Source organism: Coturnix japonica, chromosome 1, assembly GCF_054131305.1.
Source record: "Coturnix japonica strain WE chromosome 1, WE-NBRP24, whole genome shotgun sequence".
Lineage (NCBI taxonomy): Eukaryota > Metazoa > Chordata > Aves > Galliformes > Phasianidae > Coturnix > Coturnix japonica.
In genome coordinates this window covers 162543756-162565405 of record NC_140663.1, presented here as the reverse complement: position 1 = coordinate 162565405, position 21650 = coordinate 162543756, and the positions used below count along the sequence as shown (strand labels likewise).

The 21650-nt window shown below is 44.2% G+C and overlaps 1 protein-coding gene across 1 annotated transcript in view; it reads right to left on the bottom strand.

The window, feature by feature from the left end:
- LATS2 (large tumor suppressor kinase 2) overlaps window positions 1-21650 on the bottom strand; it is a 48553-nt gene that overhangs the window by 8015 nt on the left and 18888 nt on the right. The window contains exons 3-4 of the mRNA XM_015852159.3: window positions 4987-5119; window positions 739-2276 (exon numbers count right to left, since the gene is read on the bottom strand). Of these exons, the coding sequence (XP_015707645.2) occupies window positions 739-2276; window positions 4987-5119 (1671 nt within the window). The remainder of the gene's footprint in view (window positions 1-738; window positions 2277-4986; window positions 5120-21650) is intronic.

The window sequence follows — 21650 nt, the reverse complement described above, 5'->3', positions numbered from 1 at the left end:
ATACAAAATTTCCATGTTTAAAAATTACAAACAGAACTACCAGAGCAATCATCAGAACTTGGCAGCTTGCCTTCAGACAGCCCTATCAGTGAGTCAGCTCAGTTTGAGCGCTACTACGAGACGTGAATGAAGCTCTCAAAGTGCACCTCACTGAGACCCGCGCCTAGAACAAATTCCAGCAAGGATCCCAAGATCATTTCAGCTGGCCAAGAGATGATTACTTGCATGGTATTATTACTAACATATGTTCAAGAGACAACTTTCAGTCAGGTATTAGATATTCAAGGGAAAATATAGCATAGTAAATCTACTGCCAAATTAAACTGTGGCTTTGGTGAATAAGCAGCTGCTATCATGTAATAGGCAGGAAGAACTGGAGCAAAGAGAAAGCCTTTCTCAGATTTTTTCAAGGGCTGGAAAGTATTGTCAGTATTACCATGGTCTCAGACCTGGCTGCTGAGTCCTTTCCTATGCAAACGTAATACTTTCCTATTGTGGATGCCCCTGCTTTATTTTACTTCTCTTGTATGAGGACATACTACATTCTGTCTCAGCTTTTTCAAACAGTCTCCCAGATCTGCACCCAGGCCTCTAAGTGAAAACAGTCTGGTAAAGGGAGGCGTTGAACAGCTATTATCACTTCCCAGAGAACTCGCCTTTATACCTTTTTTTGAGTGACTTAAGATAGTAATAATTAATTTGACCCTATTTATTATATTAAAAAATAATAATAATTACTTTAGCCATTTCTTGCTCCAATTGTAATCTTCTGTTGATTTTCTGCTGGTAGGTTTTTATGACATTTTCTACATGCTGCTCCATATAGAACTTGAAAGCAAATGGTGAGTAGCTCTTTATTCGGGATTCTCGCTTTTCCTCATCCTTGCCATTTTTTCTCACAGGCACCGGAGATGTCTGGATCTGCTTTTTATCCTTGCCTGGTTTTTCAGCTTTAGTGTTTTTGCTGTTTTTGTCATTTCTCTCACTGTTCTCCTCAGCCTTATTGCACGTTGAACTGGGGACTACACGCAGGGTCTGCTCCACACCCATGCACAAGCAATTGATATCAAACTGCTCAGAGCTGCCGGGAATTAACAAGTGCTTGGGATACGGTGGTGGTGGACACCGCAGCTCCTGGTTACCATAATCCACATCTAGTTGATAGGCGTTGGCTGCTCCAACAGCTGGCACGTGCTGTTCAATGATCTCTAGGCCATCCACGGCCGGTGCCTGGGCAGGTAACCAACCAGGATGGGAAGGTCCCACTGCAGTCTGAGGCTCAGGTCTCATCACTCGCATGCTCTTCACTGGCTGGAGAATATGAGCAGATGTGACCGCTGTGATTGTATTTGGAGATGCAATGGAAGGATCAGGTTTTCCTGGAGGAACCTGTCTCATAGACACGGTCACTTGCGGTTGTTGCTGATGGTTGTTAAAGGAGTTTGTTCTGCTTGGCACTGAGGCATCAGGTCTGAAGGACACGTGTTGCCGTGGAGATGATTCTATTCCTGGGTTTTGTAAAGAATCTCGCCGTGAAGGCGTCGCTGCCTGCCACTGCTGAACTTGAGGGTTATTAATGTCATAGAGGTCCATGTTTAGGCTATTTCTAGATGGAGTTAATAGATTTTGTGGTGGGCTGTCTGAAAAATCGTTACCAAATGCTGGACCTCTAGATATCACGTGCATTTGATGGGAGGGAGGACTTGTCTGTTTGTGATGAGAATGTGACATATACAGGCTTGCTGGTGCCTGCTGAAATGCATGACTAGCATTATTCTGAACAACTGCCCCTTTATTTGGGAGATTGGCGTAGCCTCCCTCCTGCTGCATCTTGTTTTGGAAGGATGGACTCCGCTGAACACCATACCCCATGGGTTCCCCCTGCACCATCATGTGCTGCCTACTATAATGTTGGCTGCTGGAGCCATGGGAGGCCTGCAGCTGCAAGGCTGGGCTGTTGTGATTAGACACGGGATAATTAATCACAGAAGATTCAATACTTGCAGGGTATGTTTTCTGCTGATGGCTTGTTGGTGTGCTGTGAGTGCCTACGCCAGAGGGTCGCTGTACAGGTGCATTCATAGCAGTAGACTGCGAAGCAGAGATTAAATAGTCCATGTATGGCCGTGGGACTTCAGTCAGCATGTTTGCACCTTCAGCTGCAAAGCCTGTCCCTTCATAGGCTGCATTACTGATCTGATGGTAGGACGGAAAAGATTCGCTCGATCCTTCGAAGCTTGGCCTGCGGGTTACGTTATTTGGCACAATACCCTTCCCTTTATAAAAAGAACACAGAAGAATATTAGGAAACAATTCAGGTGAAGCAATTACTTTGCATTACTCATCCACCTATCCACACGCATGCACAGTCTAGGGATTATGTGTTACCAAAAAAAGCCTGACCTCCCAAAACCTAAATTAAGCACTCTCAACAATCACAATGATAGGTGCCAAGTGTTACTACCAATAACAAGCTACTGGCTAACAACACTGATCATGCCAGGAATTATCAGGGAGTTCTACCAAATCATCAGAATAGAAGCATGAATTCCTTTACTGTGAAGTCATTAGATTACAATTCAGCCTGGTTTTAAAGCTGGACCAGCTTTTAAATTGCTAGTCATTGCCCACAGACAGGAGGAAGCTACAGAGCAAAGGGGTATGTGGAGCACAAATGTAGAAAATAAGCTCCCTGAAGCACTGTCAGTACAACTTGAAATACACATTGCTTTAAGCTACCAGGTAATCAGTCCACTTCTTTGTCTATAGAGAGCTCACTGCTCATGCTGGGAATCTGTTTGCATCTCTCTGTTCCACAATGCTCCTCAAATATCTTTGTTTTCTACTCTACTTCATTTACAACAGAGGTGGAATACAGCTTATACTGTCTTCTCTCCAATATGTTGGGCAAAGAATGTCCCCTCAAATTACTCATTTTCCTGCAGTTTGTAAGGCCAGTCTTTCAGTGTGTCAATATGCTATTTTCAGCTTGAAGGACTGCAGAGACAAGATACCAGCATTCCTGTGCTGGAAGTGTTAATGGCACTTTTCATCAGTTCTCTCATCTATGAATAAACTGCGGGTGTGGAAAAAGATAGAGAGATACTCCGTACTGGCTTTTTGTTCCCCCTCTGGTTCTTTAGCTTTCAAGAACTGTAGGACTTGGCCCATGTATCCTTGTACAAATTCCTTGCAAAATCTTAATTTCACAAGGTCCACAAGCACAGCTGTACTGTGCTAACAGGCTGTACTGCAAGCTTATTTGCTTTACAGTGTGTCTTAGCTGGGCCAGGTGCAGCACCCTTATGCACTGCTGCAGACTTCTCACCTGCATACACACAAACTCACAAGAACATGTAGAAGATGAAGCCAGGCCTATGCACCATTTCTGCACACTGAAGAGGCTGTGCCCATACTACATGATGCTTTGTAAACAATGCAATGTTTTGAAATCAAATTTAGTTGGACAAATTATCTATGTTATTTCAAGTGTAATCTATAATCAGCAGCAGTTTTTCCTGCAGTTACATAAGGGCACACTTCCAAGGCTGTACTTATAACTACTCCCTGGAAGCTGATCTGCCAGAACACAATGAGATGCACTGATAAGGCTGTGGCAATCCAAAGAATCCTAAGAACTGCAGCTCTGGGCTGAATGTGGAAGGCAGCCACATGACCCTTTTGTCATCTCCATCATCAGGGATCATTTGGAGCCTCAGGGACAAACTGACTTTGTTTTCCCCCATCAGAGGCCATGGAGAAAAGCAGCAGCAGTAACTGTCCTCTCCCGCGATACATTCCTCAGCTGCACAAAAAATCTTGCTGATGTAAGGAGAAGTATGACCTCCACCTCCTACATTTGTACACCAGTAAGTCTGTTCTGGTCTGTCTAAGGAATATTTGGAACTGTGAAGACCAGTTGCTGCTGATTTTTTTTCCCCTCTCACTTTCCCAGCCAACAAGGTTACAACCATCTCTTGCCTGTGGGGTGTTCTAAGTGTGTTCTGTAAGATTCATTAACTGTACTCATGGCATCAACTCTTTTTATACATAGTCTCTGTCCAAAAGAAACATCTATTAAGTTTTAAGTCTTGATCATATGCTACAACTCACTAGCTTTGCTATTAAAGTAGGAATAAAATGAGTAATGTGAAAAATCTATTTCCGTATATCAATACATGGAATTCTTTTTACATTCTTATTTTACATTTACATTTACTTTTACATTCCCGAATTGCAAATGGGAAGTTCCCAGGTAGCATTACATGCTTCCCAATCAGCTGCAAGGGACCTGTGCTATCCTAGCACGAACAATGCAACATTGAACAGATCAGTATGGTTCTGTTCCACTGTAGGCAAGCACACATCATTTGCATGATATTTTTTTGCATTCTATGTACCTAAAAGTAAAGGGAGATCTGCTCAAAAGGTTAAGGACTCAAAGCAGCTGCAAGTATTGGAACATTAAGAAAACAAAACCAACGATGGAATAACAGACCTTTTAACCCTTTTAAAAGAGATGTATCTTATTTTTAATGTTTGCTGATCAGGCACACACAGGGTCCAAATCCTCCCATTTAATTTATACGGGATCGAGCTGAAGCAGACTAGCAGGGATGAGTGAAAACGTTCTGCCACCTTGGCCTGAGCTATTTCTGCAGTCTACTCACAAGGATGCTAACATGAATGACTTCCTGGGAAGTGAGCTTCACAGCTCCACAGCAAGCTTTTACCTCGTGGTAAAGCCAGGTGGATGATATGACTTGCACTGAAGGACAGACAGCTTTGTGTTTAGGAAGGAAGGGTATGAATGCGCATGCAGATGGCTGTTGCGAAGCAGGTGAGCTGTGCTCACCTTGAAGCCCAGCTGAACATAAGCACTTTCTGCAAGACTACTGTTGGACACTGCCAATCCCCTCCTAACAGCAACAAGTTTACTCAAAAGCTAAGCAAGAAGAAACAATTGAAAGAAAACTTTGTGCTTACCTGGTGAGGTCTGCTTAATTACACGTACGATCTGCTCATTTCTAGGATCCAAGTAGCCCATCTTACTGATATACTCCAGAGCTGCTTCAATACTTCTGCTACCTGTCTGCTTCAGTGCCCGCACAGCCATCTCCTGTGTAAAGCAAACACAAAGACAATCACGTTGAGACAAAGCCCAAGCACTTTACTGCAAGCTAGAAAGCAGTAAGCTGTCTTAAATTTACAGAATTTTTTTGTAATTTATATCTGGTAACAGCTGTCTGCAGACAAATGGACTCACATTTTGAAAACACTTGTTTACCCTATACAACTTTAAAAGAACTCACCAACTTCAACCTACCCAAATTCTAGATCTGGAAAAGTCAGCATAGTTTGACTTAGTGTGAAACAGAAGGAAATACTTGGCTTTTGGTATTTGAAGGCATGTCTCTCAATCATGCCAGCGTCTCTCCATACAGCGCTCACAACTCTGAACTTCCCCAAACACCACAGAAGCTGAGTAGGCAGGGACCGATCTATCCTGGGCAAATCCTGGTCCCACCAGAGGCAATGGGGAAGACGGGTCTTTGCAGTACTGCTCACTATCTATTTGGTAAACAACAACATTAAGCTGTATTTCACATTATTGGCCTTTCTAACTGCATCTTATTGCGCACATAGTCACTTCCAAAAATTAGTACGTGTGCCAGGTATATAAGTAAAACTGGGCAAAAAATAAATACTTCAGTTGAACTACTCCATCGAAATCACTGTTAGTGTCCCCTGCTCTCCAGCCAGGAAACCACTCTCCTGGAGTTTGTTTATACACTTATTTATGGCTCAGGTATAAACAAAAGATTTCAACAGTGACTTTTCCTCTGACTGTAAAGCAGAATTTGCAAATCCTCACAGGGCTGCAAGGCCTTTTCTGAAATGATGGAGAAACAGAAATCCAGCTTGAATTCACAGCATTGAACTTCAGCCATCAAAAAGTCAGATGAACCTGCCTAAAGTAGTTACTGAGAACTTCCAGGTACTTCCATAATTACTTCCAGAAGGCAATTTATAAGACAGAAATAACAGGAGATAAACTCATCTTCAAATTAGAAGACTAATTTGAACTGGACTGTTAGCTCTTAGCAGAATTTGCATGAAATAAATGCTATCATCAAGAAATTGCCTGCAAAGCCACTATCTTGCCACCTTACTGCTGTTTAAGGGGCCTGTTTTGTTTAGCACCTTTATTGATTACCTGGACAATGGGATGGAGTGCAGCCTCCATATGTTTGCAGATGACACCAAGTTGGGAGGAATTTTGGATGTGGGGGTAGGAAGGCCCTACAGAGGGATCTGGACAGCCTGGCCTGCTGGTCTGAGGCCAACAAGATGATCAACAAGATCAAATGCTGGGTCCTGCACTTTGGCTTAACAACTGCAGGCAATGCTAGAATTGTGGTGTAGTATAGCTGGAAGACTGTGTTGAGAAAAAGGACCTCGGGGGTGTTGGTCGACACTTGGCTGAACACCAGCCAACAGTGTGCCCAGGTGGCCAAGAAGGCCAACAGCATCCAGGTTTGTATCAGCAATAGTGCAGCCAGCAGAAGCAAGGAGGTGATCATACCCCTGTACTTAGCTCTGGTGAGGCTGCACCTTGAGTACTGTGTTCAGTTTTGGACCTTCAATATGAGACAGATACTGAGGCTACGAAGCATGCTCAGAGAAGGACAACAGAGCTGTGAGGAGACTGGAACACAAGACTCATGGGGAGTGGGTGAGGAACATGGTTTAGTGGGGAAATACTGGTGGTAGGTAGATGGCTGGAATAGATGATCTTGAAGTCCTTTTCTAACCTTGGTGTTTCTATGGTTCTATGATTCTGCCATTGAGACCTGCCCACAGGCACTGAATCAGATGGAGTTTGTGCCTGCTTGGCTTGGCTTGCTGGCTGCAGATGTGCTGGCTGTGTTGGTAAAGCACTGCAAACACCCAGCTCTCCCACAGGGCAGGGCTGCGCACCGGATTGCATGCAGGAAGCCTCAGCATATGTGCCCCTTTCCACATCATCTGGAGCAAAGAGCTTTGCTTGGCTCAACAGCAAGTGCATGTTACATTCTCACTCACTGTTTACCTAGCAATGGAGAATGGTCTCAGATGACACTAATTCACACTTAGCACAAAGCCACATGCTGGCACTTGGCATTTAGTTTTGCTTAGCTCAGTCCCCTGTTACTCCCCCCAGAATGGAAGTATTTTCTCCATTACTCAGAGGTTCTGCTTGGGGAATAGCTATAGCAAGTCTGAATATTTTTCATACAATTTATGACTCATAATTCATAGAAAGGCAGTGGTTGGTTTTACATCTCCTATAGCCGAAATATTTCACTGGCATCGACACATTACTAAGTGCACTTTCAAAACAACAAAAACTATTATGCACGAAGGAAAGAATTTCCCACAATGTTTTTTTTCCCCTTTCTTTTTCCTTCTTCTGGATACATTTCTCAAGCATTAACAAATCCGTATCTTAGTGCTCAGCACTCTCACACCATCAAGGGGCTGCTCGCACACTGCCCACTGACACTAGTTGGATATGACCTTAGATCACAAGTCTTTGATGTCTCCAAAATCAAATGCTCTCAATACACAACAAGGTCTCCAAGCTGGATCTTGAGCTTTTTTGGTTTTGTCTGCTATGGGGTACCAAGAGAATAAATATCTGGTAAACAATTAAATTAACCATTAAGAAAAGTCTACATAGTGCACTCCTCATCCATCATACAATAGCTCTACAGAATTTAGAGAGGCTAAAGAAGAAATGCCTTTTATCACCACCATGATAATATCTCTGAAAACAAACCTTCCCTCCTGTACTTGCACTACAGTTCTCATCTTTTGCCACTGCCCCTGTAAGAAGAATAGCAGCATTAAAACGACAACGGTCTGCTCCCAGCTGTGTGTTCTACAATTAGCAGGCATAACAGGGGATTAATATTTAAATTGCTGTGAGAATACTGGGAAGGAAAAGCCCAGAACATTTCAGGACTGACCATAAGTGACCATAAGTGACCATTCTGACCATGAGAGAGCCAGAAAGAACTTATGACCTGTGACCAGTGGATGTGTCAGTGACAATCTCACCCTTGCAGCCCATTGTGTGGACAGCAGTGCAGTATGTCAGCTCTCTGCCTCTCATCTTCATGAGTCAGCTCCTTCTCTCAGAAGGGTTTCCTCATCTCTGACCTTGTCTGCTCTGCATTTACATCGCTGCTGGAAAAATGTAAGGTTTCTTGTGGTTCAAAAGAACACCTGTATTCCCCAAATCCCATAGCTTCAGCCTTTTCCCCTCACAGATATCATAAGACACATACAACCTCTATTCATGAGGTCAGTTCCCAGAAGGCTTGCATCATCTCTAAGCACATGGGGGTTGACCAACAAAAAATAAAGATTTCATATAGAAAAGGAGGGGAAGAAGAGCAGAAAATGAATTAAATAGCATTGACAACTACATTTATGGGAGAGCTGGAGGTTGGGAGAAGAGGTTTAAGCGAGATGGAAAGTGTTTGCAAGAAGGAGCAGAATGGGCTCAGGAAGGAGAGAAATCAATGCCACAAGTTTTCAGGCTGATACTGGAAACAATGTGACAGACACTGGGGAGGGAGAAAGGTGCACAGCTACACTGACACAGCCAGAGCTGTCTCAATGTTATCACTGCAAGGTAAGTACATTTTAGAAACAGTACGAAGAAAAGACCAAAAATGAAACATGGAAAAAAAAAAAAAAATCAACTTGGAACAGTATCCAATGCCAAAACACTCAAGTGGGCACAGGACCAAATCCAGCTCCCACTGAGGTCAACAAAGGTTTCCATTAACTGCAAGGTACACTGCTCCAGGCCCTCTGTTTCTGTTGGTTTCCCTTTCAGCAGGCCAAGTGCTGTCAGTTGCAGCACTGCTGAGAATCCCAGGCGCTGGCTTCACTCTGCTCAGCCCGCAGCCAGCTGTCAGGCTCCAAGCACAAACATGAGCCCTGGCAGCGTGCGCCCAAACCACCAGGGAACAGAGCAGTCCTGGCCCCAGCTCATTCTTTGCATTCTGTGTATTCCCATTGCAGGATTCAAACACATCTCTGTGCAAGCCTTCTACTCACCTTTTTGCCTCTAGACACTGCTGCTGGTGAGAAGAAAGAGGAAAAATAGCTACAAAAGTGCTGTTACAAACAAATAATAACTTCATAATTAATGTTACAAGTGAAATACTAAAATGAGGTTTCAGTGGTTAGTTGTGGTTCAGGACAGAGCTAATGGAAAACCAACATCAGGCCAAGAACCACAAAGTTACCAGTGTAGTCTTTGCAGACTGAGGCAGCTCTGCAAAATTCCAGATTTGTGGGTTCACAGAGAAAAATGGAAGAGGGGCTTCTCAGCTACAGCCTCCAGCAGCCACCCAGAGCAGAGAGCAGAGAGCTGCTCAGCAGTTTCCCCATTCCTGTGTCCACAGAAGGCAGCTTGCCAAGCCATTTCAGGATGTTGTTAGAAGGAAAGGCACCTTTCAGCTCAGATGCTCAACGGGGAAAATCCTTGTTTAATGGTAAACAGATATTTGGACATGTGCACAAAGAGGCTGCACCTCGCTCAGTGCTCCACAGACAATGTGAAAGGCTTCCCCTGCTTTACCCTCCTGCCTGGCCGTGCTCCACCAGCACTGGCAGAGCTGTGCGTTCTTGCTCTACTACAGGGTTGTCCAGCAACATTTTTCATTCAGAAGGCTCCCCGTTGCCAAGACGTATTTATCATCCAAGTGAAGATTGCACAAGAGGTCTTACAATAAGTAAGACCTTTTCCCAAGAACATTGTGTCTGAAGGAGACAATAGGTCCTCCAAAATTTGGCAAGGGCAATTAATTGCTAACAACAACTAAAAATTAATTACTCACTTTCCATTCACAGTGAAGGATGGGTAACAGATGCAGGAAACAGATACAGGTTCCCTCCGGAAGGGAGAAAAATCAGGCTCATGCCAAAAGACATGCTCCAGAATTGATTAGGAACCTTTCGGAGACAGTCCACGACTGTAAGAAATTTCATTCATGATTTTAAACGTGCAAAAACTAAAAAATTCAGGAAATAATGTGTACAATACACTATGTTGGAACTACTTCCACTGTACAGAATAGAGAATTGTATTTTTTTTATCTGCAAATACTCGCCACTTGAATGTTTCAACCAACTTTGTACTCTACTTTGGCTTTACCTGATTTTAGGTTGCTGGCAGCAGGGGCTCCATCTTCCCCACAGATTCCCACGCTTGACTAAAACCCTAATTGAAACATTCTAGACACGTAACTAAACTTCAATCCTGAGAATCACTAGAGATCTTCAGTTTTAGGGTATCAACATAGCAGGAGAACAGCAAAGGCAAAAAGGACCTATTGAGCACCTACTTGTCTGACATGGGATCACTCAGCACCTTCATAATTCATGCAATCCATTCAGAAAGTATGGGAAATCTACCTCAATGCCAGCCAAGATTTTTCTGCCTCCATCACTCCATTAGGAAGCTCTTCACAGTTACATTGCTTTGCTGGCTGTACACCTTCCTCTTATTTTCAGCCTCAGTTTCACATGGTCAGTTAGTCCCCCCTACCTTTAGTGTTCATTATCCTTTAACTTCAACAGCTTTGCTGTTATCTATTGGGAATGAACCCTCTCCCATGCCAGGGTTGCAGGTTGGCCTCCTGGGTTAAACAAACCACATTCCTTTGGTTTTCTCTTGTAAAACAGGCTCTCTGCTCTCTTTATCACTGCAGTAGCTTTTCTCTGTATCGAGGAAGATCAGACTGAAATATGGTTTTTGATAAGAGCTGAACACACCACTCTGAGTAAGATACATACTGTGGTGATGTTACTTTGGAGGCAAAGTCATTCATTTTCCTTGTCGACTTCAGCAGAGGAAGTTTGAGTTTGGGGCCTTGCTTCTAGTCCTTGCTTGGAGACTCTGCCCTTTGTGTTTCCCAGTTTATGCCCAGTTCAAGCAGTACTTCAGCCCTTTGGGTCATCCATGATTTTAGTAGGCTATTCCATCCCTGCTCTGCACCTACTGTACCTTCTCAATTTGTACTGTCAGAATGTTGGTTTTGTTGGTATTTTATTTTATTTTATTTTCCATTTTTAATCAGATTTATTAACAGAAAAAGTATAAAGAAAAGACAGCCTAGGGTGCATAAAGTACTGAGAGCTAGACAAAAACATGGGCAGGCAATGAACTACAAGACTCACTAAATTAAACTAAATCAACACATGAAAAAAACCCCGAGCAGTAAGTTAAGAATGGGCTTTTCTACAGGTAAGGAACAACTTTAACAAGAAAGTTTTAAAACAATATCTCTATATATTTGAAGAAATCACAAAGGGAGCATGCTCAAAAAACATAGGGAGAATTTAGGAAATGATACAAGGTTCTGATAAAGATCCTATCGGAAAAAAAAAATAGAAATAAAACTACTATGACATCCATCACCACCTCACTGCTCACTCTTTTCTAACTCTTCTAGTCTTGATTCAGTCACCTGCAGGCTCCTTAACTAACCTGTGTTTGCACAGCCACCAGTAGAACAAGGTCCTGTTCTCATTTCTCTTGCAGCACTGTGATAATTTAAGATTAAACAGAAGTAAGGAAACAAGCCCAAAAAGTTCAATTTGCAGTAGCAGACACAAAAGCTGTTGGAGTGCTCGTGTGTCAGTGCTCCTGGGTCCCAGGACAGAAATCTTCATGCTGCTACCATACAAACCAACCCTGTGAGACTGCCTCCATCCTTGAAGCCATGGGATGTTAACATATTTACTTTAGCTAATGGACAAAATGTGTGGCAGCACTTTAAGCACTCTGAAAAGAATGTGGTAACAGGAAGGCCTGCAAGAAACAGAGAGGTGCTGCCCTGAAAAACAAACCTGCAAGTCACATGAGCTGCCCAGAAGAAACACCTAAAAGCAGGCAAGGAAAGAGTTATCACAGCGCTAACAGTAATGAAAAGGGTGTGAGAATATTCAAAAGCTATGATGAATGCCACTTGTTTTTGGATCTTTATGGTGAGCAGGCTAAAACCATGAACAGAGCTGAGCTGCTGTGACCCAAGCAGGAGGCAGGGGAGAGCAGAGGGCAGCAGGCAGCAGCTGCCCCCATGGCACATGCAGCTTGGCTTGGGACCTGGCAGTGCCCAGCATCCTTCCTGCTCCGGCCAAAAACACACCTGTGCTGGGAAAAATCTCATTTCCTTTAGGCATCCAGTAGAACAAGAGACACTGGTAGCACCCACAGACAGCTGACACGCTCATATATTCACCAACACCCTTTCCTGGAGGCTTCTGTCCTATACCAGCTTAGGGAGGAGCACAGGTTCAAGCTCTGCCAACAGCAACAGGCATCAGGAATGTCTCCACAAGTGCAGAAAGGCCCAATCCTAGAAAACATGCCCTGCCACAGCTCACACAGAGAACTGAGGGATGCACAGAGTGCTCAGTTTGAACACATGCAGTAGGACAGGATCACCTCCATGCTAAATTCACAATCCAGAATTGCATTACTGGCAATGAAGAAGCATGTATTTGCATGTTTTCACTGTGCTATGGATCTCATCTTCTATCTGCACCAAGTCCTTTCTGGGATGACACCCACAGCCTTCCACACAGTGCTGAGTCCTACACAGACACAAGGGGAGAATCCAATTCTGGAAGAGATTTCTAATTTAAAGCAGAACAAACAATTGTATATGCAGCCATGGCTGTTCCTCATTACTCTGGGTCTGCTCACTGGAGAGCTATTCCAACTATTCAGAGCTCGGTCTAAGCAAATGACCCATGACCGATTCATCAACAGAAAGTTCTTTAAATCTCTCCTTACTCAGCGCTGGAGCAGAAGGAACTCAGATCAGAAGCATTATTATGTGCTAAATCAGAAATCCTGTACTCAGGACAAGATACGTTATATGAATAGCACTTACAAATTATTGCATTGTCAGGTTTATATCATAGGGCGGGATGGAGGATTATCCTTGCTGCACACACACACACCTGTAGGCTCACAGCACCTTCCCTAAGGTGTTATTTTACTCCTTCAAAATGACACCACTTTGGCACATGTGCAGGGAACTGGAACAGGCCTGAAGCAGGTTCCCAGCTCCAGATCCTTCCTGTCCTCCCCAACTGCAGCCTCTGTGCTGACTGCTGCTCCATCCCACAGCTCTCAGCCATACACCAACGAGGCTTTCAAGTTCCTCTGGCTGCCAGGAGAAACTCAACCAACCCACTGTCCCTCAGGTTCAACATTGCAGAAATAACACTTTACAACAGATACAAAATTCTGAAGAAAAGGAAACAGAGAGCAACTGGAAAATAAATTTAAGTATGAACACACAGGTTGTCCCCAGCCATAAAGCATCACATATCCCAAACTATACCGTGAAAACTCCATCCAGGTTCCCGTTCCCACTTCTGAAAAGAAAGAGGCACCAGCAAAAACATCAGCCTTACAGCACCAGATCTAGAGCTGAGACAGCTCAGAGGTTCCCAGCTAGCACTCAAACAACAAGCAGCCCACTGACTCCTCACCACGAGACAACCACAGAACCTTTTGTGCAGGGCAGAGAAGCAGACAGATTGTTGTCAGCCTCACTTTGACTGAAGCTGCTAAAGCTTTTAACACAGCACTTCCTAGCTCCAGCTTCCACTTCCTTTCTCCAAGTAGGAAAGCAGGGGAGTTGACGCATGAACAACCCTCAGAGTTCTTCAGCATCAGCACTGCGGGGACTGCCAGGCTGCATCAAAAGTCATTAATAGACAAAACCAGGCTTAAAGTCTTATATAGAGGAAGAAAACAAACACAGTGCAAGAATCTCAAATGTTCTTTTGCCATTTGAACCCTGCCTTTGGATTCATCTGTTTTATAACATGAATCAGCAGCGTGCACAGGTGCCATTAGCCATCTTGGCCTGGGTAAGAAATAGTGCAGACAGCAGGAGTAGGGAGGAGATCGGTGCTCTGTACTCAGCTCACGTTTGATAGTAGGAATAATTTCTTCTCTGATAGAGCAGTGAGGCACTGGCACAGGCTGCCCGGGTTGGTGGTGGAGTCACCATTCCTTGAGGTGTTTAAGCAACATGTGGATGTGGTACTGAGGAATGTGGTTAGTGGGCATGGTGGGGATGAGCAAACAGTTGGACTTAATAATCTTAGTGGACTTCTTCAACCTAAATAATTCTATTATTCTATGCGTTAAAATGGTAGTGCCAGCAAAAGCAGCATCTTGCTGCGCCAGGACCAGCTGCTATTTAAAAAGGGCTGTATAAACCCTTGTCAGTTAACATCAACCTCGTGGAAATATCTTTGCTTAGGCTCTCCCTTGCAGGCAGGCTGCCTGACAAGCAGTCCCTCTTGCTGCAGGAAGGGCAGGCTGCCCCTGCTCCCCCCAGAGCTGCCCATCACGTTCTGAGCATTCACAACACCACCATCACTTCTTCCCAGCAGCTCCCACATCCTTCTGAGACAGCAGGTTTTTTTTTTACCCTATCAGGGCAAGTAAATCAAGCTGGATAGAATAGCAGTTCAGTGAAGGTTTCATGATGAGCTTATTCCCCTTCATTAGCAGCAAGTGATGTGTTTGCTAATTTTATTGCTCGTGTTAGCCCAAAATGCATTTGGCTGGCATTCCATTTACGGTAATGCTATTTGTATATGAAAGCATTTCTTTTCAGTGGCCACAGACACTAAAATGAGTGGTTCTCATGGCTCTTCCTTCTACGACGGATAAATCATGAGTTATGTGTAAAAGGATTTTTACAAATATTCACAGAGCTTGCAAATGATTCCTCAGCCAAACATGATACAAGGGACTTGTCAACTGGGTATTCAGCTCCAGCAAAATGAGTTATGAGCTTTGTTGTTAAGGAATAAAGCCCCAGAGTGCTGAAGGGAATTGTGTCAAAGACTGGAAGAGCTTTTAGCGCTGCCAAACTCAGCTGCTCCCCAGAATGTCATTCGGCGCTGCACATTTGAAATGCATTAGTACTGCTTACAGTGTTTCTCCATATCCAGCTCGACAGACTGAATTTTGCACCCATTCTCATTAATGGGGCCCATGTCAGATTTACTGAGTGCTGCCTACTTAAGGCATTACAAATTTTCTTGTATTTCTGAAGATTTTAACATTTAAAGAGTGTACTCCTCTCCTCTCCTTCTCCTGCAACTTTGCACAGTTTTATTCAGTTTAAAAACACCAGAACTTTTAAGTGTTGTCTCATAAACTCTCAGATCCCACTTCATTTTTCTTCTAGGAATACTCTAGCAACTATAAAACCACCAGGTTACCAGGCTGGAATACACTGTCACTGCATTGGTCTTTCCTTTGAGGATTTGTACCATTATGGGACTCCAACAGGACCCCAACTGATATCCTGCAGTAACGCACATGCAGAGAGAAAAAAACAAACCAAGAAACATCGTGAGAAGTGGCCGTCCTTCCTCTCTCAGCCTCCCAGTGAAAGGCAGCAGCCCTACAGAACTGACAAAACATCTGGCTTCTATCTCAAGATCCCTCATACTTTTCAGTACAGACACATATACACACACTAGCACTGAATTTAAGCATGTTAGGCAAGACTGCTTGGCGTTTTTATTGTCCTAAGAGTAAGAAGATGCATGCTGGACTTTTTACACGCAATACGGCTTTAAAATTTGCTGGTATTTTGAATTTTTATTTATTAATTGGAATTTTCTATTTTAAAATCTTATTAAAGATACAAAAAAGGCATTCAACTTTTAAGACTTGGAAATCGGTACGCTCAACTTTGTATTGCAACATGCTCCAATTACACAGCATTAGGGAACATTAGTGTGCCCCGGTGGCGCAGTGGTGGCGCAGTGGTTAAAGACGCCGCCTTGCAACACTGGGGCCTGGAGTTCGAATCCCCCCTGTGGCGCAAGTTGTAGAAGTGCCGCTCTGCTACACAGAGGCTCGAATCCCGGGGGCTGGACTCGATGATATCTTAGAGTCCCTTCCAACCCGCACGAAACTATGAAACTCACAAGACACTCACAGAGGTCACTTAGTTTCACTCACTCTATCAAATCAGAGAATCATTGAATCACAAGGTTGGAAAGGATCTACAAGACCTTCCAGCCCAGCTGTTCTCCCATCACCATTTCTCCCACAAGCCACTAAGCCATATCTCATAGCTCCTCATCCAGATGTCTCTTGAATGCTGCCAGGGATGGCAGCTCCACCACCTCCCTGGGATGCACATGTACAACTATGGGTCTGAAAGCAACAGCTACTTACCACTGACTACTGCTTAAAGATAGAAATATCCCTAAATTGTCTAAAGGCTCTGTGTGACTACTAGTCACTGCAGCTTCCTGCAGCTGCACGATAAAACTCAACCATTAACAGTGCTGGAGGCAGAAAAAAGAAAAGGAAAAAAAAAGAAAAAAAATCAGACTGGATAAAATATCTGAAGGTCAGGATTTTTACATGTAAAGCAGCCGCAGCAAAATTATTCACATTCTTAGCACATAACTGCCCAGGATGAGATTCCATGGAGAGACAAAACAATTCACCCAAGAGAGCAGCTGCACCTCCCTCAGCCCAGGGCTGTGGGGGGAATGCCCACCAGGGTACCCAGTGCTGACCAAGAGTGGGAAGAAAATGAAAGGCTGTGCCTTCTCTGCTCCAGAGCAATGGCTTTGTGCCACTGTTCCTGTTCTATGCTCACTTAGAACAGGGAAGAGTAATAAACAAACAGAGTCAGTTGGTAACAAACAATGTCACTGGTGTCCTAGAGGAACCATCTAAGCAAACACCCAGGTCAGCTTAAACGTAGAGTAATAGGAGAGGAAACATCAGATAATGAATAAGATAACCAATAGAAATACAGTCATCTGGTTTCGCTTCTACTGCATTATTCTTTTCATTTATTGTTTGGTAACAATAAATCCATTTCTTCAAAGGTTTTCACAACAGCCCTTGTAAATTCTTCTATTAGCTTGTATTTGCTTAGCAGTACCTCCACTCAGCTCACCTTGACGTTGTTTCCATTAGCTATAGGTAGAGTAGCACACTTCAAATAGGCAAGACACCCACAGTGCTGAAGAATCACCCTTCTTGTTCCACTCCACCCACATGTAAAGGCCGTCACATGTATTTTGGGCTGTTGTGAGAAAAGAATTCCTCTTCTGAGATCTTCCTCTAAGCCATCCCATGACCATCAGCATCTCCTCACAAATCTACCATTAGCTACCCATGAGACCAGCCACAGAACATGAAACATGACCACAGCACTGCAGCCAGTGTACTCAGCACTGCAGCCAGTGTACTCAGCACTGCTAAGTCAACACACACACATTATCTTGCAACTGCAACTGTGTCAGAAACAACTGCCCCTTGTCCGACCACTCAGCTGGGTTTGCAGGGACTTCCAAGCGAGCTGCTGAAGGTAACTCAGCTCATTTTGAGCCAAGTGAGCAAGGGTTAACTTGAGCAGCAGCTCAGCTAGGGCAGCCAAACCTGGGTGAGAGGAGGAGAGGCAGAAGAAAGCTGGTGACCACCTCTGGAGCACAGCTGGAAGAAGCAGCATGGTGAGCACAGGCTGAGCCTTTCTCTCTGGTGTTGGTTAACAGCCAGGCCAGCTGCCACCACTCTCAACTTCTCTGCTCATTCCTACGCCCTGTGCTGTACCCCCAGTTGCGTTCATGTCTCTCCCACTGAACCCAAAAGTTATTTTTAACCTGGACTGGATCCCTGAGCAGTCACCACTCAGCTCAGCACAGTGCCAGCGCCTCTTGCGGGAACAAGCAGGGAGGGACGAGCGGGAAGGCAGCAGCTCTGCAGGAGCTCCTTCCTGAACACCAACCTGCAAACTTCTCAGCTGAATAGATACGTTTCCAACAACAGCCCACGCTGTAAGATGGGGCTTTTGTGTTTTGTTGGTGGTGGTTTGTTTGTTTGTTTTACCCCCTTCTATGCTGCCTGAAGAAAGTTTTCAGTTGCAGCACTTTGTGTGTTGGTACCATACTAGGTTTAACAAGGAAATCCCTCTTAACTTGAGCAGTTATCACTTCATATTTCAAGGTAACAACAGGACATTTTTCAAAAAGACATGATCATCCTAAAAAGATACAGCCAAGGGGAAGCAGCCTTACAGGACAGGGTGTAAATCAGCATGTTAGACAAGCAATTTTAAACCACAGAAGGAAAGAAAAAAAAGCCTCACTCCATCAAGCCAATAAAGATCCTGTAGCACTGACTCTAGAAGATACTGCACCTATTCTGTAACAACTATACGACTTATGGAAATAGAGTATTTTGAACTCTAAAGAGCTCGGAATTCTACTACTTGCAACTGACACAAGAGATGGAGGAAAGCCAAAGAGAGGGCAGATTCCCCTCATCCTCTACAGCTCCAGCAGTGCCTTTGACCAAGTGGCTCATGCTGCCACCACTGCTTACTAACACTCCCAGCACACAAAGGCTCCTCACCTCCCTCTTTGAAGCCTTTAGTGCTTTTAGGAGACTGCTGTTTCCCAGCATCCTTAAGCCACGGCACGTAGCAGGAAGACAAATGGCAATCGTTTCCCAGGCTTTGCTACTATCAAAGGTGAGCTCGATTGGATTGAATACCATCCAGAGACAGCTGCACTTTTTCAGAGATCCTTAAGGTTGCAACGTGTTAAGAAAGCAGTAAGAGACACATAATCACTTCTCTTCCTTGAGATAATATTCTAGGAAGGGGCGGCTACAGCAAGATGACCCAGGGTGAAACTCTTCTTCAGTATTTCAAAAGCAGAAGGAAGTCTGCTCAGTGCTCTGATGGGACAGCACAAGCAGCAACCAACACACCAACATAGGTTTCACCAAACAGCATCCAAGAAACCAAGATCTCACCACGTGCAGCAGTGTGCTGGTGAAGTAAGAAAATATTGTTTCCATCCACCCATTCTACAGAGCTGCCAAAGGTGAGGATATATGTCTGGTTAGGCAATCAAACTCCACATTCCTACATTTCCCCTGAGAACTGGGTAGAGACAGTACTCCTACTGGTTTCTAACCTGCATGTGTGTTGCCAAGTGCTGTTTAACACATGTTGCATCACAGCGCTCTGCAGGTTCAAGGAAAGCTGTGCTCCCCGAGCTTGCCAAACCCAAACTAAAGCTGAGCACCCCTGGCAATGATACACAGTAAGGGTCTCTGTACTTGGATGGTGAGGTCATGCTACACCACTCTACTCCACAAGATCACCCTGTGGTAATTTTCCTTTGTTCTCCCATGCGTGCACCTTAACTTGGGCTCCCACCTCTGTGCACACTGTGTTGGATGATGCTGTAATCACGGAATCACAGAATTGTAGGGGTTGGAAGGGACCTCTAGAGACCATCGAGTCCAACCCCCCTGCCAAAGCAGGCTCCCTACACCACGTCACACAGGTCGGCGTCCAGGTGGGTCTTGAATATCTCCAGAGAAGGAGACTCCACCACCTCCCTGGGCAGCCTGTTCCAGTGCTCCGTCACCCTCACTGTAAAGAGTAAGACTCACAACTGCACATTAAACCACTCCTGAGCATCAGCGTTCAAATTTGCTTCCAGGGTCAACATGGTGGTGGAGTCACCAACCATGGGAGTGTTCAAGAAACGTTTGGATGTTGTGTTGATGAATATGATTTAGCTTGGAAGTATTGGTAATGGTTGTACTAGATGATCTAGGTCTTTTCCAACCTTGATAATTCTGTGATTCTGTGAACATCCACTTCTCATAACCATCATTATAACTGTCTGTTCCTTTCCTTCAAGGCATCCACCACATCTCAAAACTGTCAAAGTTACAATTCATATTTAATTAAGCTTTTCAGTAATTGCCACCACCTTCAGAACCTAACTGCAGAAGTCTGCAATAAGCAATTTCAGAATTATGAGCATAGTAGAGACCAGTATGTATGGAAGCCTGAATTTAGGCACTTCCACAACTAAAACTTGCAGCATTTGTATTCCAGAATACACAGTATCTGAAATGTTGGAACTATTTGAAGGATCATCACACAAAGGAAACACGAACACAGTTATAGTAGTTCCACGTGCATCCCATTGCTTTCTGTAAAGACTGGATAGCCTACATGTTAAATAGGACCTACAGAGGATCTAGTGGAAGGTGTCCCGGCCACAGCAGGGGGTTGGAGCTGGATAGCTTTAATGTCCCTTCCAACCCAAGCCACAATATAACCATAAATGCCAAATGAACTCTAAGTTAGCATTTCAGTGCTCACATCTAAGTGATCTACATGTCAGTCAACCTCATTCCTTCCAACATGGAGTATACAGCCTAGACACGCTACCTGTTCTCTGCTTATTTACATCTGCTTTGCACATTGACTCTTCTTCATACATCAAAATCGTCACCTGAAGAGCACTAAGGAAGCAAACAGTGAGGTAAGAATGAGAGAGATCTATGCAGGACAATAAAAACACACTAAATACCACTGTGTCTATGTTACTACTTTCCTACATCCCCACCCTAGAAACGTCGGCTCTGGTTCTAACACCTCCTGGGTAGAGTCCTCTACTGCAATGCCAATAGAACACTGCCTTTGTATTTGATTATCGCTGTAATGGAGCAATGCAAATGTGAAACCCAAGGTGAGCACTGAAACTCTTGTTAGCAATTTACGCTGGTAACGTGATCTGACCCATACCAAGCTTTCCCCACTTGCCGACACACAGGTCTTAGAGCACAGATCCTGTTCATCCAGAAATGGCACCATCATGTTTTCTCACACCATAACAAGCGTCTGAAAAACTCAGTGGACTCCAACACCATAATTTAGAGGGGGGAGGGGAAAAAAAGAAAGTGAATATCAGGTGCACTTCAGAATAATAATAACCTTAATTGGTTATTAAGTACAGCTGCAGGCGATAATTAACTGTTCACATAAGCTAAAATTCTAAGCTGCAGATATTAAATGAATTTGAACAGATTTCCATTTAAGGCTAAAATCTGTGCCAAAACCTAATTCCAAACAGCATGTGTGCATACTGGTGGGATGGGGGAACTCATCACTCAAAGTAAGAAGCAAAACGCTGACCTGATGAAACGAACAGTATTTTATTACTCCTTTCAATGAAGACAGCATCTGAGCACAAGAGCCTTCCAGCACAGAGGGGCTGGGGATACAGGCCCAATCTAGACATGCACAGTTGCTCCACGAGGAGCTATGAGATATGGTTTAGTAGCTTGTGGTAGCAAGGGTAATGGGAGGATGGCTGGACTAGATAATCTTGCAGGCCCTTTCCAACCCTGTGATTCTATGATTCTCTTTAACCCCAAATACATTACTTTTCCCAGCTTTCCCATCCTGTGGCCCAAGAACTCCACACCGCAGAGCAGAGCCAAATCCTGCCAGAAACCTGGATTGTTTCAACTTCTTGCATTTTGTCTTTTGACCCACAGTATCCAAGGGACGCTCTGTTGGTGCAGGTGGGGTGTGAGGGAGGAGGTCACAGTTCCCAGCAGCTGAGGAAAAGAAAAGGCCTCCCCACCCCCAAGCACTTCCTGCAGCGCTCCATGCACTAAAATCATATACCACTACAGGCTGGATCGCAGCACAGTGCATTCCACTGCACTTTGTCACGCTTCCCTGATCGATAGTATG